Source organism: Cucurbita moschata, unplaced genomic scaffold, assembly GCF_002738365.1.
Source record: "Cucurbita moschata cultivar Rifu unplaced genomic scaffold, Cmos_1.0 Cmo_Scf00003, whole genome shotgun sequence".
Taxonomy (NCBI): domain Eukaryota; kingdom Viridiplantae; phylum Streptophyta; class Magnoliopsida; order Cucurbitales; family Cucurbitaceae; genus Cucurbita; species Cucurbita moschata.
In genome coordinates this window covers 5,488,314-5,508,818 of record NW_019268519.1, presented here as the reverse complement: position 1 = coordinate 5,508,818, position 20,505 = coordinate 5,488,314, and the positions used below count along the sequence as shown (strand labels likewise).

At 36.4% G+C, this 20,505-nt stretch overlaps 2 protein-coding genes across 3 annotated transcripts in view; one reads left to right on the top strand and one right to left on the bottom strand.

Annotated features, from left to right (window-relative positions):
• Window positions 1-455: 455 nt before the first annotated feature.
• LOC111438490 (serine/threonine-protein kinase EDR1-like) lies at window positions 456-11,144 on the bottom strand. Its single transcript, XM_023076409.1, has 14 exons — window positions 10,479-11,144; window positions 9,270-9,683; window positions 8,775-8,878; window positions 8,267-8,535; window positions 7,387-8,184; window positions 7,128-7,168; window positions 4,776-4,844; window positions 3,710-3,810; window positions 3,453-3,531; window positions 3,275-3,373; window positions 1,838-1,906; window positions 1,675-1,724; window positions 933-1,109; window positions 456-823 (listed from the first exon to the last, which is right to left on the bottom strand). The coding sequence occupies exons 1-14, from the start codon at window positions 10,911-10,913 to the stop codon at window positions 688-690; spliced, it is 2,841 nt and encodes a 946-aa protein (XP_022932177.1). The 5' UTR covers window positions 10,914-11,144; the 3' UTR covers window positions 456-687.
• Window positions 11,145-12,574: 1,430 nt separating this feature from the next.
• The window catches only part of LOC111439021 (protein MON2 homolog), a 45,934-nt gene continuing 38,003 nt past the window's right edge, over window positions 12,575-20,505 (top strand). For both annotated transcript variants that reach the window (XM_023076763.1, XM_023076756.1), the window contains exons 1-2: window positions 12,575-12,835; window positions 13,331-13,516. In XM_023076763.1, the coding sequence (XP_022932531.1) occupies window positions 12,731-12,835; window positions 13,331-13,516 (291 nt within the window). In that variant the 5' untranslated portion in view covers window positions 12,575-12,730. The remainder of the gene's footprint in view (window positions 12,836-13,330; window positions 13,517-20,505) is intronic.

The window sequence follows — 20,505 nt, the reverse complement described above, 5'->3', positions numbered from 1 at the left end:
GATACCGAATTTATGGCAAATGCTAAAGTAGTATAAGATAATAAGTAATCTCATGTTGCGGTTCGATACACAAGCAAAAATGTATAATACGATCAAGAAACCTAAAACCATTTTGAAAATCGGACCAATTTCTATGTACATAAATAAGTAATTACTACAAGTTACATGAGTATATCACATGGCTTCAATGTGAATACACAGCTTCAATGCAATTCGAGTAATTTCCATGTACAAGAAAGTCCCATAATGTCACATTATATAAATATAATAAACTTATAAGAGATCATATAATTTTATACACTAAACAAATTAAAACTCAAAATCTTATTAAAGTATAAATACCGAAATTGTTTTTTTAACGAAGTATGAAAATTTCCATTAAATTCAAATTCTTGAGGATTTTTTATGGGAGGGTGAACGGAGAAAGGAGCAGAACAAAGTTTGAGATCCTGTGTGTAAACCAAATAGCAGGCGACTGTACAAGCAAAACATGGAAGAACAGCATTACATTTTGATCCCGTATTATATATACCTCTACAACATTTTCTTTTCTATCTTTCCCTTTCTTTTCTTTTCTTTAAATACTTGTTTTTACATTTCAAAAATATACAATACAACAGCACTACTCGAGGGAAACAACCAAGAAGAGTTTCCTTATTCATTCTTGAGAACAATGAGCCGTATCAATCAAGGTGTAGAATTTACAGAAATCTCTTGCAGCATCGACGAACTCGGCTGGTCTGAATGCGGTGGCAGGACGAGTTGCTGCAGAGGCTTAAGAAAATTGGCTAATTGTGCAAATGAGGGCCGCAAGTTCGGATCGCTGGCAATAATAATAGCATGGAAAAGAATTCAACAGCATGACAAAAGGAATATCAATATTAACTTGTGTAAAAGAGTTTTGCAAGTGAGAAAATACACACGCAACTTACGTTTGCCAGCATTCCCAGATTATCCTTGCAACCGCGGGATCTACTTCCTTGGGTATTTCGAGTCGTCGATTCTGGAAACCGACTGCACCAACAACTTGCATAGGATTCATACCACTCCAAGGTAGTCTTAATGTAGCAAGTTCCCATAGAATGATTCCAAAGCTATAAACGTCGCACCTGTGCATTTGAAGAACAAGCTATCATATCCTGTTATATTTCAAGTTATCTCTGCCACATTGCAAAAAAAAACAAAATATCCACTTAACCATGCTTAAATTCTCATATGTTTCCCACCCAGAATCTACTAGGAGTTCTTTGGCTAAAGAAACTTTGATATTGTTCTTCTTACATCAATGCACCTTAGTCATCTTTCATGGGATTTTACTTTGGGAACATGTTTTTCCTCTCCCATTGAATTTTCAACATGGATCTTAATTAGACAAATTGTTTTTTAAGAACTATTGGTCAAATTCACATTGCAGAAGACTAATAATTAACAATTGCAATCTTCTTAGAAAGCCCAACAATTACGAAATTACTTGCACACAAAGGTTGCGACGTTCTTTCCACTATTGTCGGCATTTTTAAGAGAAATAGATCCCATACCATTTACAACTAACCATCGACCTAGAATGCAATTTGATGCCATATGAGGGGATTTGATATACAGGATAGCATAGATTCCAAGCTCAAACGTGAATTGAAAATGAACTTGAGAAATACCACCATTACTCCAACTTACTTTTCATTTGAAGGCTCATTCCGGAGAACCTCTGGCGCCATCCACTCAGGCTAACAGATGGAAATCAAATGAGAGAGAATGATTTAACTCAGTTATATCTTGCATTTTAAAGAAAATCTGAAGAAAACATTTGAAGTAAAAGTCAACTTTCTCTTCTTCTCACCGTTCCTCCGGTTGATTTGGATGACAAAAATGTGTGGTGCTTCAGGCGCGACAACCCAAAATCTGATACCTACACAATGAAGAAATCATACCGCAGACAAGGCCGTTACCAATTCTAATATTCCTTACTATGTTTAAGTATCTAACAAACATATCATCCATAGGTATCACATATTGAACGACCCACATTCTTGGTAAAGTGGGACCTGGCTTGTTTAAAGCTTTTTCTTCGACCTCAAGTAGCCAAACTCAAACTTGCTGGGCAAATAAAAGCTGTCAAAGGAAGACAGAGACAAGTACCTCACATATTCTCATTCCTTATGGCATAACTCAAGTTTGATACTCACTGTACCTTCATCTTCATGATGGTTTTTTCCTTCTTTTATTTATTTATTTATTTTGAGTGTGGATGAAGTAAATAAGATTTCTATTTTCTTTCTTTTTTAGGAGAAAAACTAAGAAACAAAACTTCTATTAAGAAGAACGAGAGAACGAGGGAGCAGAACAATCATAAACAAACAAGAATCCAAGCCAAAGAAAACATAAGAAGAAACAAACAAACCACCAGGATTGCAGCTTTAGAAAAAGACTATTAAATCCCCTCCAAAAAGAGCCATAAATAATTATCCAATTAAAATATCGAAATAAAGGCTGAGACGCTGGATTCCAAGCAAAAGAGATTGATAGAAAAATGAAAGAGATATGACAACTGAGAACAATCTTTTCTGCCCATTAGATCTAAAATCAAATTCTGAAAGGGAGAGGAGATTTGACGTCTGAGAACCAACTCAAAAATGTCCAGCCGCACAAAACTTCAAACCACCAAAATAAAACATCCGTATAATCTTTATAAAAAATAGAAGGATTCATGAAAACAACCACCAACCTTCGAACTTCAAAATAAATAAACAATCGAAACTAAAAACGATCTGAAGCCAACCCAAAAAAGAAGAGCCCCAAAGCTTCTGCATTACCAAGATATTGATAGACAATCGAATTAGCTAAACAAAATTAGACCTTAATTAGTGGTGACTAATGAGTGGTTTCTTTAGGTGGTTGGTTTTTTAGTTATTTTGTGGAATATTTGATCAGAAAGGAATAAGCAAAAAAAATTGTCACTAATGTGTGATGGGAGGAAGCTTTGGCTAGAGCAGTGTATCATCTCTCTTTGGATTTACTTTTCTAAAAAAAAATATGTTCACACACCTTTTCTTATTACCCCACAGTTTGTGCCCCTTTAGGTAAAAATTATTGTAATTTTCGTGTCTTTTTTAGTCTCCCTGTTGTCTTCTGCACGTTCTCATTCACCTTAATGACATATGCTTATTCATTTAAAAGAAAAAAAATGGGTGACTTCAGATGTCAGTGAATAAGTCACAGAAGTAGTAATTAATAGAACCACAGACATAAAGCACCAGCAGTAGCAAAGGTGTTATACCTTCACATTCCAGTTCTTATCAACTAAAAGATTCGGTGACTTCAGATCTCGGTGAACAATTGTTGGATGACTTGTATGCAAGCAATTCATGCCCTTTGCCTGCCGTTGTATAAAGAATTCAAAAGATGGTATTTGGCTCAAACATTAGTTGATAATATATTCAAAGTTAATCACATACCACATCAAGGGCCATTTTTATTCTGCGTTTTTCATCAATTTGACAATGTGGGCGATGAATGATCCGGTACAAGCTTCCTCTGGAGTTTAATTGCATCAAGAAAACTTGACAGTAAAAAAGAAGACATGCGCACATTTGGATGATCTAAAACATTCTTCTTCTTCTTCTTTTTTTTTTTTTTTTTTCCCCCTTTTTATGGGCGAGCAAGGGATGGGGATTAATCTATCTTAGAAACTCAAGTAAAATTGGACTCATACCTTGGAAGAAACTCGGTGACAATGGAAAGGTTAGGAGGACGAGTGACTGCACCCATAAAAAGAACAATATTTGGATGACGTAGTTGTCGCATTATCAGTACCTTGCATCACAAGAGATAATATAAGTCCACAGTCGAAGATAACTTATTGAAGATACATACTCAAATCGCAAGTAACCCATTCGTTTTAACTATTTTTAATATTTATTTTTTATGAAGTTGCATGTATCAAGTTCAAAGAAAAAAAATTGACAACCACATGGAGCAACACCAAACTTCACAAAAAATATTGCTAATATTCCCCCATTGGTCTTTAGGCCGCAGTGCCGTGCATCTATACAGAACTAGAATCAGAATAAAAAGTTGTGTAAACGGTGGGGATGTTGGATTCATTGGAGAGTATTGTTAGTCTTACTGAAGGATCAAGGGAGGAGAGGATCAAGCTTGAAGGGGGCATCTGGATTGAGGAGTGAAGAAATGAGTTGGAGGCAAAACTCTAGTGTCACAGGGATTAAGAAGAGGGTGATACTTATGAATTTGTGATACAATGTTCGATATCATAATACCAATATAGATCAAAACCAAATTATCAATTTTCTAAATGATTTAATGTCTTAACAAAAAGACAATTTAAAATCAATAATGCCTATGCATTTTACATATTTCACTGTCAAGATGTTCATGAGTGTTCAATACATGTTAATTGTGCTTAACAAGTATTCATTACATGCCCAATAAGTGTTGGACTTATATTCAATTTACTCTTTTATCATTGCTCGTCTTTGATATAGACTAATTGGGAATCTAACGTATATAACTCCATTAGTATTTGGTTATTTGTTGTAAATTTCATGTATACCAATTTTTATATAAGTAAGATGCATTAACAAAAATCAAAATATTTGTATGCAAATCATTACTGAGGCAAGAACTCAAGATGTCAATACAACTCAAAAAAGTTTCATCATTTTTTGTAGATTTTTTACAAGAGAAATTAATAATAATTTTTTTCATAAAGTTATGCATTTAGGAGTCTATTTTTCTATGGAAGTAACTGTTCCACTTACTTCTCTTTTGAACTCAGCTAAAGCAGCGCCAGAAAAATCCTGGTCTAAGAATTTCTTCACCGCAACCTCCTGCAAATCCATCAATCAACATCAAGCTGTTAGCGTTAGAAAAGTCAATCACTGTATAACTTACATAGACGTGTATAAATTTAAAAAAGACCACAAGCGTAAGAGAGGAATTCGATAATTAATTTTTTTTATAATTTACTAAGGTAAGGCAGAAGAAGAAGGGAGAATATGATAAACAATTGAGCTAATAGAGAGATGGGGAAAGAATAAACATATATTTGCTTATGGACTTGAGAGAAAGGAGGAGAGAGATGGAAAACAAACAGATAAACAATAACATTTTTTCCTCACAAGTCAGAAAGACACGGAGAGAACAGAGAGGTAAAACATAAAAGACAAGTGCTCATATAGTTGAAAGTTCAAAATTAAATATTCTATAAGAACCCAGAAATCTATTTCATTTATATTTGGGGATACGAGAAAAGGATTAAACCTTTTTCATTTCCAGGTCATGCAATAAGTTAGCCTAACCAAACAGATTAACAAAAACCAGGTGGTAGCAGAGCACATCGTTCATTTTTGTGTAGGTGAAAGGCAGAGAGGCTCCACCATGACAAACCGACCTGGCCAGCAGAAGCGGAAACAATAAAGCTCTCCAAGACCTAAAGGCCTTTACAGAAGCAACTCTGAAAGGTTTTGTTCGACACGTCATAAATTGTGTAGGAAAGTTAGTTCCCACTCATGTAGGAAAGTTAGTCCCCACCCAAGCCATTCAAATTTCTTCTAGAAAGGGGAAGGATAAGGTGGCACCCTCAGAGTTCCAAACACAAGTTGGCATTGACGTTTATACAATTAGCTTTTTTTTTATAGGAAACGAAAACTGTGTTAGAAAAGGCCAAACCAAGAGCCACAAAAGAACAGCCTAAGGGCTAGGGCTAGAGATAACCCCCACCAGAACACTAACAAATGAGTGTCTTCCAATCACTTATAATGAGGAGAAGGTTGCAATTATAAAAGAATTTAGGGTGGTTTGAGACCCACCGAGACACTATGTTTCAACCCATTACCAAAAGAGGACAACTTATCTTTGAAGAGTCTTTGGTTTATCTGCCCAAATACTCCCAAGAGACCTCTAGTTGCACAATTCCTAAGAATTTTAACCTTTCTTTAGAGATTCCAGCCACCTAAGGCTTCAACCAACCGAACTTCAATTCTGTCGGGGATACACCCCCAAACTCCAATTTCATTCATCACAAAATGTCACCCTTGTAGGCCATCAAACAATGTTTATATACTAACTTTTCATAATACATTGCATCACGTGTGGGGGTGGTGGGTGTTAGAACCTACAACCTCTCATAAGAAGTAAGAGATGGCTTGTTAACCAATGTTAGCAAGATTTTTCAATTAATTTCAAATTGCTTTCCCTTTACTTGATCCTTTTCTAGGGCAATCCCAGCTGATTGATCGACACCAAACCGTTCCACCATTTTCTCTAACTCCTGTCATGCCATTTTCTCTAATTGATGTCAACTTGTTGAGTCTTCTACAAATTTTCAAGCCCAAAAGTGTGAAGTGTTGAAGGATTGATATAATTAAATTTATCGCAACCCATTATGTTAACCTTTTTGGGTTCATTGGTAATTTAACAAATACAATATTCATACATGAGGTCATGCAATGTCACTTCTCTCCAATTTTCTTTTATATGGAAACCAAATTTTTGGTTGATGATGGAAAAGTTATTAATGGCAAGGCCCAATGGTACTTTGTTTGAGGACAGCTGTTATGGATGCAAATACAGTCACACATCGACTAGAAGTGGGAAAGATATTTAGTATAATCATAAGGGCAACAACTTCAATGGTATGGCCTTTTGGGTAGAATTTAAAAGCAAAACCACACAACTTATGCCCAAATAGATAATATCATCCATATTTTGGAAAGACCCATTGTCCTAACAAGTGATCAAAGCTAAGTCCTTTGTTCCAACTTTGACAATAGCATTTCCTACCTAATTGATATTAATATTTAGGGTTTTGGGTTTTATAAACCAAATTAATATTTGAGCCCATAATTGGTGCAATGGACCCAATTAGTCCAAGCTTTTGGCTTTAATGATACTTAAATAATTCAGCCACAATAATTCAAGGTTTAGTGTTAGTTAAATAATTTAACATAATATGCGAGAATTTTATTATAACCAAAGAGTCACAAGTATCAACTTGGATCTGACAAGTTAATGCAGCTAAAAACGAAGTGAAAAATTGAATGTGCCGAGCTTAATAGTGGAGGACTGGCCATAGAATGCAATAACATAGAAGTAGAGTTAATATAACTCACTGTGCCATTCCAATCAGCATTGTAGACTTCTCCATATGAACCTATATATAGAAAACATGAAATTAAAAGAAGGAAAAATGAAGATCTCCAGGAAACTGAAGGTAAAGTATTTCAAACGTTTAAGTAATTACAAAAAGAGAGCAATTTATTAACAAGTTTTTGACTGTGGAATGAGGCAATAACTATTATATTTTCAACCTCTGCCCCTATTATAACGTGAGTGAGATAGATAGAAAGATTCTGATCAGCTATTGCGTACCTAGTCCAATCCTTTCACCGATAATGAGGTCCTCCCATTGTATTTCACATTGGCCTACATCCACATCATCATAAACTTTCTCAAACCTATTCGAACTTGGATCAATTGATGGGCTGGAACTTCTCATATCCTTCGATATCAAATTGGTTCCAACAGATCTGTCATATGTGAACTTTCTACAATTATCAAATTTGATTAAACTATCGCATCCATCAACAGTATCAACATTTTTATCCTGCAAGTCTGTACTTCCAGAATGTTCTCCATTCTGCTTTCTGTTCTGTTCATCAATCGAAGGCAAAATATTAGGCTCAATCATGGCAGATGTTGACCGAGAGTGCATATAAGATGAAGAACTTCCAACTTCAGCACTTCTAATTGATACATTTGATTCAATGGATGTTCCTGAACCACAAAGGCTGACACTTTCAGAGACTGTAGAGTTGGCAGAAGAAGATGATGCCATATTATGATCATTATATCCACAATTAATTCTTGGAAGACGACCCTCCATATAATCGTACTCTTTTTTCTTGGGAACAGCATTGAATGCAACTCGATTTTTCCACAACGGTACAGGAGGATGCCCAGTAGTAGGTTTCTGGAGCTCCTCAATTTTATTATCAGAGGATTTATTAAGAATGAAACTTTTTCCAGTTCCTTTTATCTGGAAAGGATTAAGATCTGCAAAAAGATTTTTGGGATCCTCGGAGCTTTGACCAAATGGAACTACATTGACATTCAGTCTAACATTACTATCACCAGAATGGACCCCTTTGTATCGAGAAGTCCCAGTACCTAACAAGAAAAGATTCTCCATTTAATCAGGACTTTTTTCTAGCAGGTACTGTAGAAATAACATAAATGTCATCATAGGCACCTGAGCTTGAGGGCACAGACTCTGTCCTTCCATAGCCCAGTTTCCCATCCACCAGTGAGCTGCCCTCTGCTTCATAGTTTTGACTGCTGCTTTCCTCAAGTGATGGTGTTGGTTTCGTGGAAGAAATTTCAACATCATTAGAGTAGTGGAGAGAAGAAATTTTGCTTACTTTAGGGTTGTAAGGCTTCAACATAGTAGTGTCCTTTGCATTCAATACGTCTGCTGGTATAAGCGTTCCAGGAGCTGCCATTAGATCAACCAAAAACTCCCTGAAAGCACAAACTACATGTTCATAACAATTCGTTTTGATATAAGTGAACGCTCACTAAGTGAGCCTTTTAGGACAAGTTTAGTCTAGGGACAGATGGAGTGGCATACAAATTAGAGAAAAATAATACGAACTACATTACCATAATAGTATATTATACGAATGACTCTTTTTACCCAGTTACTAAAATTCAAACTCACCATTAATGATAAAAATGAATGGAACAGAACAAGGATATACCTTTCATCCTCCATCTTTATGATGTTGACAGCATCTTCTTCAACACCAGTATAGTGACTACCTTTAACAAGCCTACAAGGCATCTTGATACCGTCAGCTAACACCTATATCCAGGGAAGAAAGGAGGTTCAAATAAAGTCAATAAAGCTTTGGCTCAAAAATAATTATAACAATAAAGCTTAAAATTATATATAAACGTATATATTACTAAAAACAGGTATGCTAAAAAATTATCACCCCAAGACAATTTTAGTTTCCCATAACCTTATTGAGGGTTCTATAACCTTCTACTTCAGGGGTTAAAAAGAAAAGAAACTAAACTTCTTCTGGTTATTTATATTGACAGTAAAACCACGTGCTTTATTACACTTGACAAGCCACCTCTCATAATATAGCTCTGACATAAACCACCACGATTCCTCTGATGCTAAAAATCTTCAATAAAGAATGATTGCATGATACTACAGATGTTTAAGAGAGTTTTTTACAACCAACCTTGAAAAGCAATGCACGGTGTCTTGAGAGGCCAATATTAATGGAACCAATAGGCAACACACTTGTGTGAAGAGAAGTTCTTAACTCTGTGCTTCTTTCCATCCACCTAGCTAGCATAAAATTGGCGTCCTTTACAGGTCCACCCATGTGTCCCATAACGAGCTCAGCAAGCCTCTGAACCAAAACTCTCACCTCAGTGCCAGGGCAATCTGCAATACATTGAGCAATTTGCACTAGCTCTTCTAGTGCAGAATCAACAGTCATATTGACCATTACAACTTCAAAGCCAGAACTACCAAAGCTTGCTTCAATATCAGATAGAGATGGAATTTTTCCTTGGACTGTTGAATCCGTAGAGAGGACATCATAAAACCCATTGACAACTTTTTCTTCATAGTCAAGGAGATTATATTCCTTAAAATGCAATAAAATTAATATTAGATAAGGACTGAATAGTCCTACAGAGTAGAGTAACAAGAAAAATAATATCAAGGCAACGTGAAAAGGCAAACATCTAATAAGGTTGTGGAAATTCCAGCTCTACCAGTGTATATTTTACAATATATTGAAGCAGTAGCTACCTCCTGGATTGACTAGATAGTGTCGCTAAAATAAGGAGCAACTAGTATTCTTAAACATAAGTTTATTAAAACAATTCATTGCTCATATTTTGCTTGAAATCCGCTTCCTTAACACTTCTCTAATATATTTGTTTACAAAGGTGATATTTTCCCATGAACCAGACAACTCTGCAATTATGCAGGTGCCTGATGGTTTTTGTGCAAGATAATTTTTTAATTTCAGCTCCTGACATAGTTAGTCTAAACTAATAGAAACGACAGTCGTAATAAATCTATTCCTAATATGAATCATCTCAGACACGATGCAAATGCAGGGGAAAAAAGGGTATACTGAATTCTTGTCTACAAAACTGATGCACCAGATGATGACAAACCGGAATCCCTCTCTTTCAACTCAATATGCTTATAGTGTATAATTGATAAAAAATGCAGCGGTAAAGTACGACTATAAATGACCAGGTTTCGAGCACTTAGCCACAAAGCAGTAGGTTGCCTAGTACAATGGGATCAGATACATAACTATTGGCTATTAGAGCACAAAGCTTTAGTTTTCATCTCATTAGTTTTGTTCAATTTATCGAAAAAGAAAACTTGGTCGAATGAACTCCCAAAAAAGCAAGAAGCTCACCCAATATTGCCGCGAAAGCGCCTCGGCAGCATCTACTTGGTCCCTGGAAGTGGAATCAATCCGGTGATTTCCCAAGCTCAAAAGCGTTGCAGCTCGAATTTGATCCTTCTCCGGATCATCCCGGAAGTCGGAATTCGAGGCGCTAATAGCTAGGGCAAGCTGAACCTGAAACTCTTCCTCTGAAGAAAAGTAGTCAGACCGATTAGGAGCTACCGAAACCGAAGCCGTGCTTCCGCCCCCTGGGGGAGTTGTTGCCAGCGACGGCGACGGCAACGGCGACGACGAAGGACTCGACGGAGAGTTGCCGGAAATCTGCCCCGGAGCAGTTGCAGGACGATTATCTGACGACGACGCTGCTCCAGGCAACGGATTCTCGTTAGGCCGATTCGGCTCGTGATTGCTTCCAATATGAAACTTCTTGAAAATATGTTTCATCCCTTCCTTCTCCTATCTCTCTTTCCCCCACTCTCCCTCCGTTTCCTTCACTTTCCTCACTTCCCCTCGCTTTCTTGGACACTCTCACTCCCTCGCCAGTTCAATCGACTTCAAATTCTCTCTCTAAAACCACCGATCCTCCTTCTCTCTTCCTTCAAAATCGCTTCTAAATTCTCTCTCTGTTACGACGGTCAAGAGGAAAATGGTTGGGAGGGAAGATGAATTTACGCGTGAAGGAAAAATACACACCAACAGTCGTCCTTCTGGACAACCTCCTCCTTATATATGGAGGTGTAAGAAACCGAAGACCGACCCGGCTCTAATTGATTCGGTAAAACTTAATTCAGGCCGAACCGAACCGAACCGAAGTGCTCAAAGAGCCACACATATATATATGTACAAAAAGCTTTGAATTGGATTCATGGAAATACACTTCGACTAATTAGTTTACACTAACGAACATAAGAACCCTACTTAATACTATTGGACCTCACAGACCATCTACGGACTGCACCACTATTATGTTGCATGCATAGACAACACTCTAGTCACGGTCTATCTTGACAGGGTAACTTATGAAAAACGTTTATGCTAACCAACCAGCTCTAGTGCCTACGTGAGTCATTCCTGCAATATCAAGTAACATAAGAGGTTAGGCGTCTCTCTAATGAAGTTAGGCATTCCCAACATAATACCTCACGACTAGCTCTAGTGCCTACATGAGTCATTCCTGCAATATCAAGTAACGTTAGGTGTCTCTCTAATGAAGTTAGGCATTTCCAACACAATACCTCACGAAAAATATTTTGAGGAAATATATACGAGAGTGACCCCAAGACTAAACCTGTTAGTTGAACAGGACTCTCCACAATAGTATGATATTGTCCACTTTGAGCATAAGCTCTCATGGCTTTGCTTCGAGTTTCCCCAAAAAGCCTCACCAATGGAAATAGGATTTCTTAGTTATAAACCCATGATCATTCACTAAATTAGCCGATATGGGACTTTCATCATCCAACAAAACCAACTATGTTACTAATCTGGGCCGGTAGGCAAAACACCATTAGAGATTAGTTAGTGACCCTTGAGCAAAAGTATATCGATTACACGTTGCATATCATTGAAATATACACAATATGGAGGGAAATGTAATCGTCACGAGCAATCTAACGAACTACGAAATAAATATACATATGACTAAAGTCTCAACGACGACTTTGCTACAAACTAAAATAATTCAAAATTAGTCCGCTTAGTAACCCGACCCTCTAACCACCGTTGTAGGTTTGCATTCTCAAACATTAATAAAAATTGCTAATATGAACAAATCATTCCATAATCACATTTGCATTCCAAAATTTCACCAACTATTTTATGCAAAATTTGACGAACTTAATAATAATATTTAAAAATAAAACTAATTTAGTTGTTTAAAATTTATGTTTTTAATTACATATAAATTGATAATTGAAATTTAGTTGTTATTATTATTATTATTTTTAATTCGTTTATTATTTTAGGAGTTGGGTTATACGAGTTGGGCTTAAAACAGAAAAGCCCACACGTATGGGCTTCAGGTCCAAAGGCATTTCAGTTCGCACGTGTCAATCCCACGTGCAAAAGTCTCTCTCCCCTACCGTGTTTCTCCGTCTTTCACCGTTTTCACCTGCTTGCCATTTCTCGGTAGAGATCTATTGTTCTCCCTTTCGTGAATTACTTCATCCGATCTCATAGCACGTTTGATCTCTAGCAGTTCGCTTTGAAATGATACAACCTGCATTTGGTCACTGACAGATTCACACTCCGTAGCTTTTGTCATGGCTTTCATGGCTGTTCTGGAATCTGATCTTCGCGCACTGTCCGTTGAAGCTCGCCGCCGTCACCCGGCCGTCAAAGATGGAGCTGAGCACGCTATTTTAAAGGTCCAACTTCATTATTGCTCTTATACGAAGTGTGAACTGTGGGTTTAATTGGCATCATGGTAGAGGTGTTATTGTATACGTTGATGTTCAATCTTAATAGCTAATTGGAACCCGTTTGAGTTGAAATTCTTGTTTGTAACGCTATAATTTGCTGCTGCTTGGTTGCTGTGTAATGAAGGACATAAAGAAATGAAGAGTGTTAATTCTTGTTCCGATAATATTTTGTTCTCTGTGTTTGTGGGTGTGGGTTCGGGGCTAGTTTCTAGAGAAATGGGCCCTTTCTTCAGTTTCTCATGCTGCGAGACAAACTTCAACTTCTTTTTGGTTGATGAAATTCCTTGCTAGTGGGTTGCATGAAGTATGGATGCTGCAACAAAATTCTTTATCTATGCTTCGTGATATTAGACTGTAGCGAATTTGGTTGCGGAGTGTTGGGAATGTCCTGCATTTGACATTCATCTTCTTCATTTTTTCTTTTTTTTTGTTGATGTGCAGCTTCGATCGATGATGAGTCCCAGTGATATTGCAGAAAATGAAGACATTTTACGAATTTTTTTGTTGGCATGTGAAGCCAAAACTATAAAATTGAGTGTCATTGGACTTTCGTCTCTACAAAAGCTCATATCTCACGATGCAGTCAGTCCTTCTGCCTTGAAAGAAATACTCTCCACCCTGAAAGATGTAAGTTTTTAAATAGCAGTCACGGTATACTGCTTTTAAGTGTTAAGAGAAATTACAAATTTCATTGACTTAATCTGATCGACTACTTTTGTTACAGTAAGGTCTAAATACTGCTAATTGTGCTTTAAAAAACGTTTGTTTGGGTTGATCAGCTACCTTTGTTATGTTAAGCTAGTTCCAGTTAGCTTTATGATTTTTGATAACAAAATCTAAGTCTGCAGTTAACTAATACCAATTGAAACATAAGTTGCTTTAACTCTTCTGGCACCCAAAGAGTTGTTCTCTTCTCTTTGCGCTAGTGGTTTCCCGGTTCTCATCTAATTGATACGTAAGTAGCAAATGATAAATAACCCAGACTTTGAGGTTATATTCCATTTTTTCTTTTGATAAGCCATCCCTGCCCCCGTCCCATCTTGATAACACGCCTAATTCATATTTGCGTTAGTTTTATTATTTTTTATTCTTTTATTTCTCTAATATCTCTCTCAATTGAAGATTGGAGCATTGAACCACTTCCATTCGTTTTTATCAATCAATGGAAAAATCGCCTATAGATAGTTTGTTTGAATGCTCAAACAAAAGTTACGCCTAAGAAAGGGATGGAGATGTGTGTGAAAGTTGATGATAACTATTGTGGATTTATTCCAACGTGGTAGATACAAAAAGAAATGAGAAAGTGATTCAAGTAGATAGTGTTACGTTAATGCAATAACACTAGGGGGCCATATGGGTTGCTCATGTTCTGTTATTTCTTTTGTTCACTCCCTTGTTGGAGTTTGTTTCCTTGTTTCTTTGAGTATTAGCCACTTTTCATTATTTCAATAAATTTTTTTGTATCTTGTTAGAAAACCTAAGTTTAATGAGCAACTTAATCCATTTTTGTGGGGAAGATTACGGAGCCGCAATTAGATTCCAATCTTGCAAAGAACCTTTGTCCGGTAGACAATAGGACTTTTCATTAGAGGCAGATGCTAATTGTCAAGAGATGGACGACTGCTGCCTGGTACTGCAAATGGATTGGATAAATGATAGTTTGTTTCCTAAATCCCAATAAATTTGAATCTTCAAATCTTATTGCCTGCTTGAAAATGAATAGATAGATCACTTAATGAAGGATAGGCTGTGGGAGGAGAAATAGGCTTGCTTTCCTTGGCACATTTTTTATGGGTCAATGTATCTTTGATGGTTCATAGTTGGCCAATTTCAGGTTCTTGTAGTTTTGTTAGTCAAACCTTTCTTTGAATTGTGATTGTTGACATGTGATGGAGAATTTATTTTATATCATCAGTTTAATATATTTTTGATGAAATTTTTGTTTATAAAAAAATTCCTCATTTTCCATCGGAAGACTGAGTGGGAAGATCCATGCCTCACGAGGTCTTTGGCAGGGGGATTCACTATCCCCTTTCCTTTTCATATTGGTAATGGATTGTCTTAGTCACTCACTCACCAAAGCTGAATACAAAGGATAGATAAAGGGATTTTAGGTCAGCTTGCGGATGATACAATCGTCTTCTCTGATTTGTCAGATGTCTCATCCATAAAAAACATCATCAAGGCGGTAAAAACCTTTGAAAGATTCTCAGGACAAAACATCAATCTCTAAAAAACAGAGATTTGGGCATCAATGTTAGCACATAGATTATTGAGGACGTTGCCCGCAGATATGGTTGGAAAAGGGCGAATGGCCGAATATGTACCTAGGATTACCCTTAATTGGGAACCACAAATCCTTCTCCTTCTGGAAGACTATTATTGAACAAATAGAAAGAAGGTTATCAACATGGTCATCATTTTATACTTCTAAGAGTGAAAGGCTCACCCTAATACAAGCCACACTATCCAACCTTCCCACGTTACATGTCTCTATTCAAAATGCCACAAAAGGTGGCTACGAATATAAAAAGACTATTAAGAAACTATTTGTGAAAAGATGACCTACATCGTGTTTGATGGAATATCATAATCCTACTAGTAAACAAGGGAGGACTTGCCTATTTTCGATGAAGGAGAAGAACAAAGCTCTCATCACCAAATGGATATGGATACATTATCATGGAGACAACGCCTTGTGGAGAAAACTTATAAAGGCTAAATATACTCCTACATCATGTACAAATCAACCCCCTCCATCTTCTGCAAAGGAGCCATGGAGGTACATAAAAAAGCACCAAAACCTCATCACCAACCGCATTTGCCACAGAGTGAGTGATGGTGGAAGCACATCTTTCTGGATTGACTCTTTAATTGAAAACACCATGCTAGCCTTACAATATCCACTTATGTATAGATCCTATCATAGCAGAACGACCACAATCAAAGAAAGATGGAATGATGTCAACAAATTTGCAGACCTAAAGCTTGGTAGGAACCTAAAGGATAACAAAGCTACGAAAATGGGTCGAATTAAGCATCGACTTTGCCCCAATTGTATTGTCAAAAGAAGCTGGCTTATTGAAATGGCTTCTGAGTGTTGATAGGGTCTTCTCTACAAAATCTTTGATGATGGACATAGGGAAAAAGTACAAGTAATAAACCCCATGCTAGCAAAGGCAATATGGAAAGGAAATCACCCTAAAAAGGTGAAGTTTTTCCTATGGAAAATAACGCACAAAGGCATTAAAGTGAAATTTACAAAAAAAGAATGCCCTACATTTCTCTATTTCTAAGTTGGTGCTCATTATGCAAGAAAGACAACACATTACAAAACCACTTATTTATGTAATGTACAAATGCTCAAAATTTCTTGACAAGGATTCTCAATATCTTCCGTTGACGTCTCACTTTTCCTAGAAAGGTAAAAGATTTATTGGATAGGGCTTTAACGTTCCACCCATTCAAGAATGTAAAAGCCTTCCATGGAAAAATATCATTACTGCTTTCATTCGGAATCTACAGAAAGTAGGAAATCAAAGAGTATTCACAGAAAAGTCAAACTTATATGAAGCTCTTTGACAATGTTGCTTACCATGCTATTTCGTGGTGTAAATTGTTCAACACTTTTGCTTCCTATAGTCATACGTCCATCATAGTAAATTGATTTTTTTTTTTTTTTGTTTTGTTGTTGTAAACATCATGGATAACACATCCCTTTTGTAAAATTCAAACCTTAATGAAATTGTCTCTTACCAAAAAAAAAAAAAAAAAAGAATCCTATTTTATAGTGGGGGACTGTTTAGGTGCCTAGGTTTGGGAGGATCTGGATAGATGGAATAGGTTTGTGGGAAGGGTGGACGTAATAGATTTGTGGGAAGAGTTTTAGAGTGTTACACGCTTCAATTCTATTCTTTATCACCTACTTTATATTTCTCATTTCATTGTTTTTAATACATGAAACAAAATTTTTTATTAACGTAATGAAATGATACAAGCTCCACGAGGGGTGAAAAATAAAGTAGTAAATAAAAGTGAAACACAATGAAAATTACGACAAGGAGACAAAAGCATTCTAGCTAAGACATATCTTGTAAAGAGAAATCAATGTAAGACTTAGATAGAGAACGCCATGAAGAAGTCTTGAGGCGAGCAGATTTGAAACGATCTAACCAAGGAAGACACTTGTTATGAAAAATCCTTTGATTCCTTTCATACCACAATTAAAAAAGGAGAGATTTAATGAAGATAAAAAAAAAACGAGAACAACTTAAGCCAACAATGCCTAAAATAAGGACAGGTGCATCTGGGAGTTTCTGATAAAAAATGGTCAAGAATATATATGTATATAGTTTCAATTTCACAGAATGATAAAAGAGTTTCCAATTGAAGAGTACAAATTTGAGATAAAAAAACCAATGAAGGAAACTTGTATTTTTCGATCCCTGCTTTTAAGCATTGAAACTTGCACTCCTTTCCAAACAAATTTCTCTTCTCTGCCAAATATAATTGCATCAACTCACCCTTTACAACAGATCTAATTTCAAGCTCATGAGAATATAGCTCATTTTTTCTCCGAGTTAGCATCAAAATGAGCAATTTTGATATAAGGCTTTTGTCGTGTATTCTTTTTTCTTCATGTACTGCAAACCAAACTTCTATAACAACTTTCAAATTTCTCAGCTTGGAAGCTATCGCAAAAGCAACTCAACCATAAGAACGATTGTTAAGAAGAAACAACCATGACTTCAATGGAAAAATGGAAGCCTATTGGTTAGCATCATGGAGAATTTAACTTTCTTGTGCTCAATTGGTGTACAAATTCATCTTTTGCGCTTTCACCGAGAGAAATGAAAGAATATACAAGAGTTCAGAAAAAAAGTCCCAACAAAAAAGGGGACTGACCTTAATTACAGAAAAGGACTCTAATTCTGAAGAATCAGACCAAACTCATTATACAAAAAGGTGTAGTGATCAATATCTATAAAGAGACGTTAAACTTAGCCACCTCCTAAACTTCCTTACCCATTCTCTCAATCTCTTTAAAAGTTTTATTATTTTTCTCAATCTAAGTGTCCCACAAAAGAGAAAAGAAATTAACTTGCCACAAAACTTTGTCCTTCTCTCTAAAGGGAGGATTCATAAGTACCTCCTCCAATTGCCTTCTCTATTCTGAGCCCAATGAACAAAGAACGACTCCAACCACGACTCCAAAGGTAGTGAGCAAATTGACAATCCAAAAACAAATGATTAAGGTCCTTCTCATGCCTCCTACAAAACATGCACCATTGTGATATGAAATGTAGGAACAATGCCTTTGAATACGATCCATGGTGTTAACTTCTCCACATAAAACCTGCCATGCAAGCACCTTAACTTTGGAATTTTAACCTTCAGAGCAAGGAAAAAGCACAGGGGGAGAAGGGGTAGACAAGATCTAAAAGAATGAATGGCAAGATAATCCCCTAGAAGGATTAGGGGGCCAAATCTTAACATCGCTGCTGTTATCCTCCCTATAGTGTAAAAATTCATCGTACTTCCACAAGTATCGTTTTTTGTGGAAAGATATCTCTTCAGTTTCCCTCCTTATTCTAGGTTGTTAAGTGCTCTATTGAGTTGATTCTCATACCTATTTTTGGGAGGTTTGGTGGATGTGGAGATTTTTTTTGAACAAGAAACAAGTTTTCATTGATAGATGAAGAAAATACAAGATGCTTGTCGAAACAACCTCCTAATAGGAGAAAAAGAAAAAAAAAAACCAAAAGTTGCCCCTTTTTGCCCATTTGTACCACCTCTCGACTATGAAATCACTGTATGTGGTCTCTATTTTGCTGTCTTCTGGCGAGTTTTCTTCTTTTGGTTTTGAGTTTTCTTGCTTCCTCTTGATAGGGTGTTGTTGGAGGTTTCTACCGTTTACTTTTGAGGGACATTCATATTCACTGAGGGAGAGGGATGTTTGTACCTGTATCCTTTGCTTATCACAAGCCCTTCTACTGGTTCATTCTTCTATCCTTTGACTGTGCCTTTGCTTCCCCTTGTTGCCCCACTATTTTCCTTAATCTGTCAAGTTAAGATTCCTAAGAAGGTAAAGTTCTTTGCTTGACAAGCCTTACTTGGAAAAGCCAATACTTTATACAACGAGCTTAAACACTTTTTGGTGCTCTCTTTGTAGAGGTGCTTTCAAGGACCTTGACCTTATCCTATGGAATTGGCACTTTGTTTAGTCAATTTGGTCCAAGTTCTTGGATGTTTATGGTGTCTCATTGGCGTGGAGTAAGAACTGTGGGACTATGATTTGTATGTCATTGTCTTTTTTTGTTTTTTTTTTAAAATAAAATAAGTGTTATAGTATATAAGTGGATTTAGAAGCTTATTAGTCTTTTATCCTTTATTATAATTTTACTGTTATTAGTCTAATGCTTCCACATATGCCTATATATATATATTTAGCCCTATTGTGTAGAATGTGATGTGATTCTCACATATTTTGGCCTCATAGTAACATGATAACAGAGCACTACGTCTTTTCTAGGTAACTAGGGTTTTGTGAGTCATTAGGAGGGATTTGTGAACATTAGGGTTTGAGGTATGGGACACCTTGTTGGAAAGTTTTGTCTTTTATCTTGGGTTTTGTGTATCATCACTGCGTAGCTCAATCGATGATCAACAAGAATCTAAAATTTGACAGGAAAAATACCAGTGCGTGCGCCACACGTGTTGCTAGAAGAATCTTTCATCTGTATGCATGGTCAAAATTTTCTCTGGTTTTGTGGCTAACCATTTTACACTACTCCCGACTTGTTTGTGTGGTTATCTTGGTCCTAATCGCATCGAGTTAGAAGTTGGTTCGGAAAAGAATTAAAGTTTTTTTTATTGGGAACTCCGTTCATATAAGATTTTTTAGAAGTTGTGCCTTGGTTATGCTTCATATCCTCCTTGCTCTTTGAGTCATTTGGCTAATTTTGTGGTCTTAAGGTTTTACATTTATCATTAACCTATGGCCAAACAACAGCTCACAGTGATGTCTAATGTGGTATAATCGCAGACTCAATCATTCCATGATTCATCTAAGTAGCCATTTGTTAATTGTATAATCGAGTTTGCTCAAATTCAACATTATCAGAAATCACTGAAAGCATCTTCTTCATCATTCTTGATTACTCCTATTACAACTATAGTCAAGTAACATGAATCATTGCCTTCTTTCATCCTCTACTAAGTAGGTCATAAACTCTAGTACTACCAGTCATATGACAGGTAATCCCAATTTGTTTTTCACTCTTTCATCATCTACATCCCTTGCCAATGATACTTGGCAGATGGAACAAAATTGTTTGTTCTTGGATCTGACATGATAAATTTAACCCCATCTCCTTCTTTTGTCCTTTTTTGAAGGTCACAAGATTAATCGAGGTAAGAGTACTGTCTTGGGTATTTATTGTGATAGATGGGCAGCTATGGTGGGTGTGAGGTCATGCTCTTGTATACTCTTTCATTTCTCTCAATAAAAACTTGGTTTCTTCTTAAAAGAACTATACTTTATCCTCTTTGTTGGCCAATTAGTGGTTTTTTTTTTTTTTTTTTTTTTTTTTTTTTTTTTTTTTTTTTTTTTTTTT

Excerpts from the sequence above, each read along its gene's own strand:
- LOC111438490 (XM_023076409.1), bottom strand. The coding sequence starts at position 10,913 with ATGAAACATATTTTCAAGAAGTTTCATATTGGAAGCAATCACGAGCCG. Across the intron at positions 9,684-10,478 it reads CGCTTTCGCGGCAATATTGG|GAATATAATCTCCTTGACTA; the intron begins GTGAGCTTCTTG and ends TTGCATTTTAAG. Across the intron at positions 3,374-3,452 it reads TAAAAATGGCCCTTGATGTG|GCAAAGGGCATGAATTGCTT; the intron begins GTATGTGATTAA and ends ATACAACGGCAG.